Below are 14512 nucleotides of genomic sequence, written 5' to 3' on the forward strand. Positions count from 1 at the left end.
TACCCCACATGGACTGCAGCGGTTCAAGAAGGCAGCTCAACATAACCTTCCTATGGGAAATTTGGGATGTTGTTGGAGCTGGACCCATCCAGGCAAGTGGAGAGTATTCCATCACACTCCGGACTTGTGACTTATAGATGGTGGACAGGCTTTGGGGAGGCAAGAGGTGAGTTACATTTAGGGAAAGGAATCTGCTGACCTTACGTGGTCTAGTCGGAATGTGACTCCAGATGCACAACAACGTGCTTGGCTCGTAACTGCCCTCTGAAATGGCCCAGGAAGCCATTAATCCATATGAAACTTGCTATGATGGACTTCAACGGTTCAAGAAGGAAGGCCACCACGATCCCCTCAAAGGCAATTTGGAGATGGCAATGAATTCCGGCTAAACCAGCGAAAACCACATCCCGTGATTGAAACCAATAATGGATTGGTCATTAATGGTATTGTTTTTAGGATTCTCAGTAACCTTCACAGGGCCCGCAGGGATTTTATTCCATTAGTGTCACCCGAAGTGTTAATGGACTCCCAAATGCATCCAGCACCATTTGTGAAACCAGCCGAGACGAATTTCCTGCCCGTCAGGTCTAGCGTCCCAAAGGGCATGTGTCGGCTGAACGAAGTACAATGCAGGATTACAGCAGAGCTTCTTCCAGGAGCAGCTGTCGGTGTTTCATTGCTACATACATTAACACACGTTTCCCAAAATATACAGGTGTGAATGTATGCTGCATTCTGAATGTTACACATTCATGGTTTGTTCTGTTTTTAGAGCTCTTCTCTAAATTTGCATTGAGGAATGAGCCCAACTGATAAATATTTGGGGCCAACAGGAAAACCCGTCTCCTTGGTTGCGATATTTTGCCTCAATTCTTCTTTGAGAAATGCATTTTCCATTAATGAGAAAGCTCTCAAATTATCAGCAGGCCACAACTATCATATCATGGAGACTGGGAAATTCGGGGCTTACCTGTGTGATGTAGCTTCATCACAGAGGCATGCACAATGTAATGAACAGATCGAGTCATAGTGGGAAATAATCATAGAATTATACAGCTCAGAAGGCGACCCTTCAGAAAGAGCGTTGAAAGAGCTATCCAGTTACTCCCACTTCCCTACTGCTACCCTTAGCCTTCAAATTTACCCCTTCTAATATCTATCCAATAACTTTCGCAAGCTATTATTGATCATATTCCTAGTGCGTCCACCGTCCTTTCAGGCAATGCATTCAAGGTGGTGAAAAGCTGAAAACAAGCGCTCAACATGTGTTGTGCTAATAAAACACAAATGTTTCAAAGTCTAGTTTTATCGCACAATTTTGGTCTTGATTGTTGCTTACCCTAATTTCAACTTATCTGGAGGTGTCAAAACATACACTTGCAGATTTTTCACTCAACTGCTGATTAAATACATTTTCTGTGGAGCAGTACATGTCGGCCCCACTCAGCAAATTTAACTGAAGCTACGGAGTGTGCTGGCTGACACGCAAAGGTACCTATCAGAGTGGCTCAGGGAGTGAATGAGTGGGTGAACAGGTTGTCAACTGAAGATATTGGCAGAGAAGGTTCAGAGGAGGGCGGTTGCGCTGTGCCCACAGGGGATCAAATTTCCCCCTCGGCCTTCTGCCCAGCCTTGTCCCTCTCTCCTGTAGCACGCGATGCTTCTCTGCCAGGCCTCATGTCCTCCTCCCAATTCCTCACCTGGAACCCCAGCTGGATGCCGATGACCAAGTGCCCCCTTGCTCTTGGTGATTTTTCCAAGTTGGAGTAACACAGCGCCTATTCGTTTTCAGGCAAAATCCCCTGAGACTTCCTGAATAGGTGTTGATAGAGTGTAGGTGAATTCTTGACAAAGGCTCCTTGAAAATCCTGTTGAAACCCCTAACTAACAAGCAATGACTTGACTAAATTTGGAGATCTTTCAGAAAGAGGATAAATGAGGTCAAATTTTATACTTTAGGGAAAGAGACCGACAACGGCACAGTGAGATGCAACGTGAGGCAGGGATGCTTGGATCAGCTGGAGGTGTTGGCAGCTCAGACAGGAAGACATTGTCATAATCAAACCTCGACAGGATAACGTTTTGTCTGAACATTTCAGGGCAAAGGGGCTAAGGTGGGGATGGCTGGATTCACAAATGTGCAGGTGTAAAATGCAATTTTAATAAGCCCTATTTCGCGAGGTTGAATCTGGAATACTTACAAAAGTATCCTTCTTTTCACTGAATGTATTTATTTAGCTCCAGAACAGAGCTACGTACTTGGGATCAGAATTGCAGTTCTTACACTCTTCCTTACCGCCTCTCTGATTGCATTGGTTTTCGTCAATCTTCCCAACAAGATGCTTGGTGAGTAATGCTTACAAGTAATTGATTGACTCTGATGATCTGGGCGGGTGGGGATCGAATGCACTCCATATTCAGTTGCAACATTCAAAATGTAACCTTATTTTTTTTTAAAGAAATATGAATAGTAGGCTGGGCTGAAGAAAAACAAAAGTTATTTGCATTCAAGAAGTTAGAATAGGATGAGCCGAATTTTGGGGTGAGCTTGCTTTGACAGTGGAACTTTTGCCATGTCTGCTGTTCTGAATAGATATGCACCTGGGCCTGGGACAAAAGAATAACTGGCAACATTATATGTGTTTAGTGTAGGATTCGGCCGAAACGATTTACAATGCAGTTTCTGCTAATATGTTTGACATCTCCACACGTTTTCCTCTGCATTGATCCTGTATTCACAATTCATTTAAATGAACTTTTGCCAATATTTTGAACGAAGATGAATGAAAATGTTTACTAATTAACAAACCCGAATGTACAAGAATATTTACTGTGAAACTTGCTGAACTTGGTCTCTTCCTACTTTATCCAGACAACACTTCACGATCTTCCCAACCACAGGGGTAAGTAAGAGAAATGTTTGTGTTAATAAGTTGTAACAATATCCATGAATACATTGCGCCTCAGCATAACTGAGGTAAATCTGGTTAATGCTATTGAGAACCAAGGCTCTCTGGAGTGGATTTTGAACTTGCATTGAGCTTAAATTGGCATTGCGGATTAACCAGCGCCTATGGAATCCGCCTGATTGATTTTATTTTCCATGGAATTGAATCAAATTCGATCTATACAATGAGTGCCGTATCCATAACGCCAGCTTCATGCCCGGCTGACAAGTTAAAAATCTCCACCGTGACTAGGGGCCTTCATTGTCGCGCTCACTGCCACAAGTTAACTAAATTCTGCTCATTAAAAAAAAACTTTTGAAATTTATATCAGTTGCATCTTGACTTTCTACCATAAAAAGCAGATGAAATTCCGCCGATGTGGTAGGGTAAAGCAATCAATTGAAAATCATTTGCCACTCCGAGCAATATCAGTTTCCAATGACTTGTCTGTTTTGCACCAACGTCTGAGCGGAATGTATACCCCATTTTTTTAAATCGCTCATTGAGTCGGGCCATTTTTCTTAAATACCCAATTTAATGCTCGTGTAAATCACACTGAAAAGGAACATTCTAGAACTTAGTTTGCAGGGAGATTGTTCATGTATTTCAGTTTAATATCATTTACACGCTGCCTATCTCGTTTAAGTCCATAAAATTCAAACAATTTTGCGTTGATCAATTTATGAATTTAATAAGCATGGACCCTATTTGCTGAGAGAGAATATTTGTTTCCTCTGTGAACCGAGTCACGCCTTAGTGTTCGACTCCTTTTTGATGCAGGTCTTTCCACGCGGGCTTCAACCTATTGCTGAAAGTTGTTTAAAATTTCGATTTGGTCCTTAATTTGAAACAGTGGCGTTTTCTTCTTGAGATTAGGTTTAAGAAACTCATCCACAAACACATTGCCCAATCCCTCATAATCATAAGTTTTTTTTTATTTTTGCAACTCGTTCTTCCAATATTATGCACACTACTGGGTTATAAGAAGTTATATTTGTCTAAAGTATGTCAGTTGTAATTGGACAACCAAATATAAGTCGGTGGAATTCATTCTGTGTAGGAACTGAAACATTATGTGGCTGTGCACGCCACTTAATTTTAGTAACTGTTGAGCTCAGGCAGTGGTCCATTTCACTCCATAGGTTAACCTGGATACATTTCTCAATGTAATACATTTGCTGGGATGGAATATCTAGTCCCTTTTGTGAACCCAGACATTATTGGACTCCACTTCACTGGAGGCTATTTTGTTAAAAGCAACATACTGCAGATGCTGGAAATCTGAAAATACTCAGCAGGTATGGCAGCATCTGTGGAGAGAGAAGCAGAGTTAACATTTCAGGTCTGTGACCTTTCATCAGAACTGGCAAAGGTTAGAAATCTAATAGGTTTCAAACAAGTGAAGTGGGGTAGGGGTGATAGAGAACAAAAGGGAAGGCGTGTGCTAGGACAGAGAGCAGGAAAAATTAACTGACAAGGAGTTAATGGGGGCAAAGGGAGCGTGCTTATGATGTGGTGAAATACAAAGCATTCGTGCAGTGAGAGTGTTAATGACAGAATAATAAACAGCTCTGTCCAAAAGAACAAAAATGAAAAAAGTGCTTAAGGCAGGCACATGGTAAAAAAAAAAAATGAAACAAAATAAAACAACATATTGATAAAAAAAAAGGTCCAGTCATGCTTTGAAATTATTGAACTCAATGTTCACACTGGAAGGCTGTAGAGTGCCTTGTCGGAAATTGAGAGACAGCCAGGAGAGGAGTTTGATCACTTTGATAAAATTCAGCCTTAAAATAAGTTTTGGAATAATTATTCATGATTATTAGTGGTTTTTGGAATTTGGACGTAGACCTGTGTTTGTTAAAGAGGCTGCAGATGAAAGTACCATGATAGTTTTTCTTACAGCGGCTTCAAACTCTTACTGAAAGTTGCTGGAACTTTGGATTCGCTTCTGCGTGAAATTCTAGCCCTTTTATCTTCAGCCTAGGTATCAAATACAGATCTGCGTCCATATTCCTCAAACCCCTACTAATTATGAATAATTATTCCAAATCTTCTTTTAAGGCTGAATTTTACCAAAGTGATCAAACTCTTCTCATGACTGTCTCTCCTTGTGTCTGGAATTAAGATAGTGAGCCCACCCTTTGCAGTAAACAAGAGGTTCATATTCATTCATTAAAATGAATCAACATTGCACCCAGTGCTTCACATGTTGGGACATCAGGTGAGCAGAGAATGTTAAGGCAGATCTGGTGTGAAGCTTCTCATGCTGATATTGGCACGGCTTCAGTTGTATTCCATTCAATGGAGTGAAAGGAAAGTTTGGCGGATTCTCTAACAGATGTGTGAACCAGTCCACCATATTTTCCTCTTGCATTAGGTCAAGATCATGATTAAAGCTCAAATAGTAAAGATCGTTTCTGTTTACCCTGCTGTATTCCACCGGTAAAAAAAAACTTGAATATCAACATTCTCTGCACTTTGGCCTGATGCCAAAATACACAAAATATTATCTTCCTTTTGTTACAATATTAAAATCTCACTTCCATACAATGGGGTGCAATACATTTTTAAATTGAAGTACAACGCATATGGCAGCAGATTAGAACATTTTAGGCACAGCCAGACTCATATCCAAGTTCTACAGATATGCAAAATGAGTGGCTGGGATCAGTTCCCTCCCGTTTTCTGCTCAGTGGCAAAAATGAATATTCATTTCGACATTTGAAATTGTCACTTACCTACAAAACTGTAGTTATAGAACGGACTTCAATTTTAAATAGTTCCGATCTCCGTTGAATGTCATTTCAGTTACAGGAAAATTCCACGGGTTCTGCGAATGGCCTTCGAGTCGTCCATCAGTTTTTTTTTTCAGTTCTGTTCTCCAACCGCTTTGACTCGGAATGCCCGGACGTTAAAGACAATCATTCACCCACCTCCAGGTGTAGCTGTTACCACTTTTCAGTCTTCAATCGTCGGTTTTCGGTGTCGTCATCTTCCCAGAAGATCTCCACCTCTGACTGACCTATACTGCCCTTACAACTTCTCCATAGGTCAACTGCATCCATCCATTTTGTCCATCATCTATTTTCTCCTCTGCTTCCCGCACCCCGCCCCCTCCCTGCTTTCCGTTGATCTTTCCTTCCAATAATCGTCTCTGGCTGCATTCTGCTCCTATGATGCGACCGAAATATTGTATCGTTGTCTCTTTGATGTTACGCACTAATTTCCTCTTTGCACCAGCCATTCCTCATCAATATTTCTGTCTGTGTAGGGCTTGCAGAACATCCTCCGAAATGTCCACATCTCGAATGCATTCAATTTATCACTGTTTGGTGTTCATGTTTCGGAGGCATATACACAGATGACGAAATGTAGCACCTCAGCATTCTTTTCCTAAGATTCAGGTTCAATTTCTTTGATGTTAACACGTCCTTGGTTCTAACAAACTTTTCTTGGATATCTCCATTCTCCTTTGGATGTCATAATCACATCTCCCATAGTCTGTGATTACCTGCCCAAGTTATTTGAACGTTTCCACCTGCTATAGGACTTGTCCAAGTACTTCAATTATCACTTCCGGGGTTAGGTCACTGCTTATCACCATGGCCGTGGTCTTCTTCATATTCATTCTTGAGCTATGTTCTACACTTATTGCATTCCCTTTGTTCACAATTTCCTTTAGGGCCTCTTCTGACTCTGCAATCGGTGCAGTGCCATTTACATATCTCAAGTGTGTTGATGGTCTACCCACCAATGTTGCAACCTGGTAGATCTTCTATGTCTCTGACGATAGCTTCAGTATACAGGTTGAACAATCCTTGGACATAACACATCTCGGGTGCACTCTCATTTTGATTGGGAAACTGCCTGACAAACCACTGATTGATTCCAATATAGATTCTGAATGACCATTTTATTATTTCAGCCGGTTTCTAGTTTGTTTAAGCACTCCTTTATTTTCTGATGGTAGCTCTATTAAATGTCAAATTTTCAATAATGTGGAGTATGAGCTGATAAGTGCAAATAGCGCTGGCAAATCTGTATTGCATTCTGGACTCGACCGATTTTCTTTTCATTGACTTGCATGGTAAAAATCGGGAGGGCTGCTGAACGGGGAGCTAGTTCGCTACCCCTTCATCTTACAATTAGCTCTTGGACGAAATTCTACCCGATTGAGACTCGCTCAGTGAAAACTGGAATGTATCAGTGAGTTGCCTCAGGATCGGTTCAAGCAACGTCTTCAGAGCCCTTGGGAAAAAAGTTGGGGAATTCTGTACCTGGACAATATATCGAACGAGTACCAGAAATGGACTGAAAATATGCCAATATGTGATTGTTACATTGCTCGAATGCTAATCAGTATTTAGATTTTTAACATATCCCTGTGCGGTGCAATCAGAAATTAGGGTTTCAACCCGTCCCTGTGATACACAATCCCTATTTGGAGATTAAATATGTACCTGAGGCACTCAATCAGTACAGATTCAACATGTCCCTGCTTCTGCCAAAATGAAAGATGATTCTGCCACATGTTGAGCCTGCACCTAATATTTATTTTGTACAATCACTTCTGCATTAAGCAAGTATGTACCTGATAACTATTAACAGATGGGAAGCGTTGTTGTAGCTTCAGAAGTACTTTGCTTCATTGCAACACATGTATTATTGATATGTACTTTTTACTGTCTCTATATGATCACCTTGTGTTAATCAAAAAAAGCCTACACAAAGGGTGTTTGGCATCATATCACCTGAAAACTAAGATTTACAAAAATGTAAGGCAAAAGAAGCGTTCTGCCTTTAATTCTACTAACACATTGTGATACTGCGAGAACAGCAGTAGCTATAGCCACGCTAGCAAGCAGTACAATTGATGTGTGGTAAGGAACTGAGTCTATTGTCAATAGTGATTTAGAATTAAGCCTTGAGGGGAGGGGGGGGGGGGGGGGGGGGCGTGCAAGAATGTGAGATACCAGGCCTGAAACCAAACCAGGAATGTCATAGAATCACATAGTCATGACAGCACAGGATGAGGCAATTCATCCCGTCAAACCTATGTTGGACTACCTTAAGAATATAAAATAGGCCCAAAGTTGCTGACTTGAGCATCGATAGAAGCCAAACAAGATAAGATGGGAAACAGATATCTTCTAATTGTTGTACGCTGGTGGTTGATGAACCAAAGGGGTCTGTAATCCTGAAGACCACTCATCTCAACTCCCCCAATCATTGCTCTAGAATTTTGGAAATAAGCCGTGGGATGACTCTTCTTCCTTTGTCTAGAAGACACTTAAAGCCTCATTGGCCACCACACTCTTTGGAAAGGCCCCAAAAGGGCAAACACCTGTGTCAATACCACCCTCTATGACGGCCCACGAAAGCACTACAAAAGAGAGACCAGTTACTGAGCTGGACTGTAAAGGCATCAGGACTGGAGCAGGTGCTGACCCTGAAAAAGAACCAGACATCAACTGCCACATGAGAAGAGTATCTGGATCCAAACAGTGGAAAACCCAGGTGGGGTAAAGCAAAGAAACAATGAATAGAGGAAACTCCAGGTGTATTAGACCTAAGGGCTAACTGAAAGAGGACACCCCAGGCGGAGTTGGGCTACCACAGAGAGAGAGAGACCCCTGGCGGTTCCTTCAAGACTACCAAATGGGCACAGTCTCTACCTAGCAAAGCACGAGTGATATAATTCCTGGTTTTTTAATGTTAATTTATTGCTAAGGCACATACAGGTGCTGACCCGTGTGTTAAACTTAACAAAATGCCTCTGTATCATATTGGAGTCACACTGATCATTGGGGAGGAGGTACAAATAACCCAACAAAATTCGGTACTTAGAGTTTAGCATGCTTCCGGTTTATAATTAATAGAGTCATTTCAGGCACAGAGGGAGGCCATTTGGCCCACCCAGTCCATGCCGGCTCTCCACGGAGCTAAGCAGTCAGTCCCACTCCTCGGCTTGTCCCCCGTCACCCTGCAAGTCTGTTTCTCTCAGGTGGCCATCCAAATTCCTCTTTAAGTCAGTGATCATCTCGGCTTCCACCACACTTGTGGGCAGCGCGTTCCAAGTCATTACCACCCACTGTATAAAAAATAAATGCTTCCTCACATTCCCCCTGCATCTTTTGGCCAAAATTTTCAATCAGTACCACCCGCCCCCCGCTCCGCACCGAACCCCCCCCCTCCCCATTTCTTGTACCATTTGTTAATGGGAACTCATTTTCCTTGCAAACTTACGTATGCCGACCATAATCTTGTACATTGGTACTAACTCTACCCTCAATCTCCTTTGGTCTAAGGAGAACAAACCCAGCTTTTCCATGTAACTTTTTTCTCTTTGGTTATGGAATGTGGGCGTCGTTGGCTAGGCCAGCATTTATTGCCCATCCCTAATTGCCCTTGAGAAGGTGATGGAAAACTGCCTTCTTGAACAGCAATAGTCCATTTTATGCAGTCCCTAAAATCCTCCAATCCAGGAACCATTCTGGTAAATCTCTGCTGCACCCTCTCAAGGGCCCTGACATCCTTCCTGAAGTGTGGTGACCAGAACTGGGCACAATACTCCACTTGAGTCCTAACCGTGGCTTCATAAAGGGTCAGCATAACTATCCTGTTTTGGTACTCAATGACTTTATTCATGAAGCCCAAGATCGCATATGCCCTATTGAACACTCTCTCAAAATCTCCTGCCACCTATAAAGATCTATACACATGCACTCCAGGTCACTTCATTCTTATACGCTCTTTAAAACTGTGCCATTATGCATATGTTGCCTCTGTCTATCCCTTCTGCCAAATGCATCATATACTTATCTTAATATGCGTAATGTCCGAATACCACATGGTCATTATAGTCAAAGGAACTAATTATCAAGTGTTGCGAAGAATGGGTGTCCATGCAATCCGTTACCACCCGTTTTACACCAATGCCCAAGACGAATAGCCCAATAACTCGATGTTTAATAACAATGCTTCCTCATGTCCTCTGTTTATCTTGCCAATCGACTTAAATCTGTGTCCTCTGGTTACCAAACCGTCTGCCACTGGAAACAATTGCATTCTTTTCAATCTATATAATCAGTTCGCCTCTATCGAATCTCCTCTTCCCCTTCTCTGCCTTAAGGAGACAATCCAGCTTCTCAGACCTCTCCACTCTGAATTGAACAGAATATTTCCAGGGCGTGACCAATGTTTTAGGCTGTTTTAGCATAACGTCCTTGCTTTTGTACCCTGTGCATCTCTGAATAAAACCAATGATCCGATATACCATTTGAAGACTTGTCCAGCAACGATTAAGATTTGTACACAGTCCCAGGTCTCTCTGATCCCACACCCTCTTGAAATTTGTACCATTTATTTCATATTGCCTCTTCTCATTCTTCCCGTTGAAATGCACCATTTAACAATTTTCTGCCAAATTAACACCAATTTCACCAATTCATCTATGGGCTTCTGAAGTTTGTGCTATCCGACTATGCATCTATCTTTTACTGCATTTGGTGTCCCTAGCAAACTTTGAAATTTTGCCCTGTACATCAATCCAGGTCATTAATGAAAGAGCAATATTCCCAACACTGATCCCTGTCGAACATTACTGTAAACTCCCCTTCAGTCTGAAAACAACCATTCACCACTCCTCTCTGCTTTCCCTCTTTTAGCCAGTATTACAGGCCAGCTGCTTTCCTTCCATGCTCTTTTTATTTTGTTAACATGTCTATTATTCGATGCTTTGACACTCACCTTTGAAAGCCTATATACGTAATCAACAATACTACCCTCATCAACACCCTTCGTTATCTCTGAAAAGGAAAGAAAAAAAAACACTTAGTTTATCACATTTTTCTATCTCCCTCTATCTGTTATTTCATACTAACTCTTGCTGTATCTCTTTGAGGTGTTTCTCTCCCTTTACCTAACTTCCTCTTTTGTCCTTTCTCTTTGGCCTGTCTCTTTTTCCTTCTTTCACTCTCGTTTGTGCTTTCTCTGTTTCTTTCTCTTATTTCTGTTTATTGCTCTATTTCTCCCATTGATCCTATTTTCGCTCTCTCACACATACACCTCAATCTGTCTTCCCCGAAGTGTATTTTTCCTCTCTTTCTCTGGGTAAAATATAGCAATATTCAACCAGAAGATCGCCTGTGCTATCCAATATCATAAGCCAATGATAAAGGATTAACATTCAGCTGCAGAAACCATGCACCTTATATAAGCTCAGCACAATTAGTAAAAACAGTTGGTATAGTAGAATCACTGAGCTAAGGCTAACACTTCCTGTATGTAAAAAATATTGATTTATGTTTTTTGTAAGAACTCAACAACATTTGTTTTAAATCTGTAGATGCAACTAATACATTGGTCAGATTATATTAAGCAGAAATGCAATCCTAAGTGTGTTGTTGACTTCAATAGCAAAGCGATACTGTCACCCCCTAACAAAATTCATTTGATTCTCTGATCAATGGTTCTAATGAAAGGTCACAGACATGAAACATTAACTCTGTTTCTGTCTCCATAGATGCTGCTGAGTATTTCCAGCACTTTCTGGTTTTGTTTCAGATTTCCAGCATCTGCAGCATTTTGCTTTTATTTATCATCTCTCATCTTGTACTAAATGCTCATTAAAATAGACTGATAGTCAAGGCATTTTAACTGAGACTGTAAATTCTAATTCAATGTGACATTCTCTCTTGCAGAATGGGGTTTCTTGGGATTATAGGTCGGTGGTGAATGAAAGAAATTTCCAAAGACACTGCAAATATTTGAGATTCACTTACAGAAGATCAGGTGAAGACAACTATTCTTTTCTTTCTGGTTCCAATTGGAGTCAAATTCCAATTCTCTGTGAGGATCCAGAAAAGCGGAATTTTGCAGTGCAAGTAGAGGCTATTTTCCCCATTGTGCTAGTACCGACTGTTCCAATGATTTTGTCTGTTAGTCCCATTCCCATGCTCTTTCCTCATACACCGATACTTTTTCTTATGAGCTGTCACAAACCTTCAAGAATCAAATGGGGAAACAGGAAATAAACTCAGGGATCATAATTCAAAATACTTGTTTTCCTCTTTGTTTTAATGCACTTTCTGTTCAGATATATCAGGCTGAACATTTCCACTGACCATCACAGCAAATCTATTCAAACACTAATCCAACTCTTCCCAAGTACAATGGTTCTCTCCGCATTCCTGCCCCCGGCACAAGCAATCATTCACATGAAACTGCTCACATGGTTCTGCTGATTCAATCACAATGGAAGGCAAGTTGTGAAACTGTGTGAATATGGATTGAGGAGACTGGGGCTGGAGTGAGCTCCCCTGAGACCTCACTGCTCATGCGTGAGGCGACTGCACAGTGAGATCAATGTGTGACCGCTGACCATATTGGTGAAGAAGTCACCAGACACGTTGATCGAGCCCACTTTAGTGGCTCAAAAGTGAACTGAGCTCTGTCAGTTTTTGAATAAAACTTATCAGGAGTGAACATCCGAAATCCTGGTGGGAAGTATGGCTGTGGTCTGCTTTCAATATGATTAATTCTCACGTCGATTTGTACATTTTACAGAGTGACTGACATGCGGCCACGGGCTGTATGTTTTTTGTTATTACTGCTAAAGGAGGTGGTCACCCCAGCTGCGTGTGTGTGAGTCTGTGTCTGTGTGCGGCCTGCCACAATGGTAAATGGGGAAAAGAAGGTGAAAGACTGATAACCGTGAAGGCTCTGAACACTGAAGCTGCTTCAGTCTGTCACAATGAAGCATTTAAGACCTAATAGTTGCACCCACAAATTATTGATGCATAAAGTCAGACTAATCAGCATCATCTGCGTGAGCCATCCAGTCTAATTCCACTCTTTGGCTCACTCCAGGAAACTTTAATCCTTATTCATTTGGGATTGGAACCAATTAAATAATGCTCTTCTGGAAGAGATTCTCAATCTTATCTCTTAGTGCTGAATATACGTGATGAAAAGTTGACATATTCTAATTGTTGAAAAGGTGTTGTATAAAGCCATTAAATCTCTGAGTGCTACCATGGGCAGATATAAGCAATTAAGAAGGCTAATGGTATGTTAGCCTTTATTGCAAGAGGATTTGAGTGCAGGAGTAGTAAAGGGTTGTTTCAATTGTATAGAACCTTGGTTAGACCGCACCTGGAGTACTGTATGCAGGGTTGGTCCCTTACCTTAGGAAGGATATTATTGCCACAGAGGGAGTGCAACGAAGGTTCACCAGACTTGTTCCCGGGATGGGAGAACTGTCCTATGAAGAGAGATTGGGGAAACCGGGCTTGTATTCTCTAGAGTTGCGAAGAATGAGAGGTAATCTCATTGAAACCTACAAAATACTTAAATGGATAGGCAGTGTAGATGCAAGAAAGATGATTCCCCTGGTTGGGGAGTCTTGAACCAGAGGACAGAATTTCAAAATGGGGGGAAGCCATTTAGGATAGAGATGAGGAGAAATGTCTTTACTCAGTGGGTTGTGAATCTTTGGAATTCTCCACCCCAGAGGGCTGTGGAAGTTCAGTTATTGCGTATGTTTTAAGCAGAGATTGACAGATTTCTAAATACAAATGACATAAAGGGATATGGGGATAGTGTGGGGAAAAGCCATTGAAGTGGATGATCAGCCATGATCATACTGAATGGTGGAGCCGGCTCGATGGGCTGAATGGCCTACTCCTGCTCCTATGTTCCTATGACTGACACTGTACTGAGTGTGTATGGCAGTCAAATCGTTGTCCAACAAGCACTGCGCCTACCTACACTGTCCCACTGATGCAGGCCTATGATCAGTACCGATGCTGTCCAATGTGTACAGGTCTGTAATTAGTACCAATACTTCATCTTTTGTTCAGGCCTGTGATTAGTACATACAGTGCAATCCTGATATACTGATATGGCCAGTGCCTACACTTCTCACTAGTAAAAGTTTATGATTAGAACAAACACTGTCCAGTAGTGCATGACTCTGATTGCTACCAACAACATTCAGCTGATACAGTTATATGAGTACTACCTATGCTGCCCTCCCTGCACAACTCTATGACGAGTATCTAAAATGTTAGTATTTTGGCTTTAATTGCCGCCTACACTGCCAAAATAATGCAAATCCCTGATTAGCACCAACCATTTATTACTGCAACATGTTTGTGATTACTACCTACACTGTCATACCAGTGCATACCTTTGATTTTAGGTACACACTGCTGCCACTGTGCGTTGGTGGTGGAGGGAGTGAATGTTTGTGGATGGAGTGCCAGTCAAGTGGGAATCTTTGTCCTGGATGGTGTAGAGCTTCTTGAGTGTTGTTGTAGCTGCAGCCATCCAGGCAAGTGGAGAGTATTCCATCACACTCCTGACTTTTGCCTTTTAGATGATGGCCAGGCTTTGGGGAGTCAGGAGGTGAGTTACTCGCGCAGGATTCCTAGCCTCTGACCTGCTCTTGTAACCATGGTATTTATATGGCTACTCCAGTTCCTGCTGGTACAGGATTATTAGTACTTCACGAATTCATGCGGCTGGTAGATGTGGTACCTTCACACGCCCTGGCCTTT

The 14512-nt window shown here is 41.8% G+C and overlaps 1 protein-coding gene across 1 annotated transcript in view; it reads left to right on the plus strand.

The window, feature by feature from the left end:
• The window catches only part of LOC137356465 (junctional adhesion molecule A-like), a 31704-nt gene extending 19696 nt beyond the window's left edge, over window positions 1-12008 (plus strand). Inside the window, exons 7-9 of the mRNA XM_068022356.1 lie at window positions 2239-2346; window positions 2873-2903; window positions 11654-12008. Of these exons, the coding sequence (XP_067878457.1) occupies window positions 2239-2346; window positions 2873-2903; window positions 11654-11687 (173 nt within the window). The 3' untranslated portion in view covers window positions 11688-12008. The remainder of the gene's footprint in view (window positions 1-2238; window positions 2347-2872; window positions 2904-11653) is intronic.
• The last annotated feature ends 2504 nt before the right edge of the window (window positions 12009-14512 follow it).

This window comes from Heterodontus francisci, chromosome 45 (assembly GCF_036365525.1).
Source record: "Heterodontus francisci isolate sHetFra1 chromosome 45, sHetFra1.hap1, whole genome shotgun sequence".
Lineage (NCBI taxonomy): Eukaryota > Metazoa > Chordata > Chondrichthyes > Heterodontiformes > Heterodontidae > Heterodontus > Heterodontus francisci.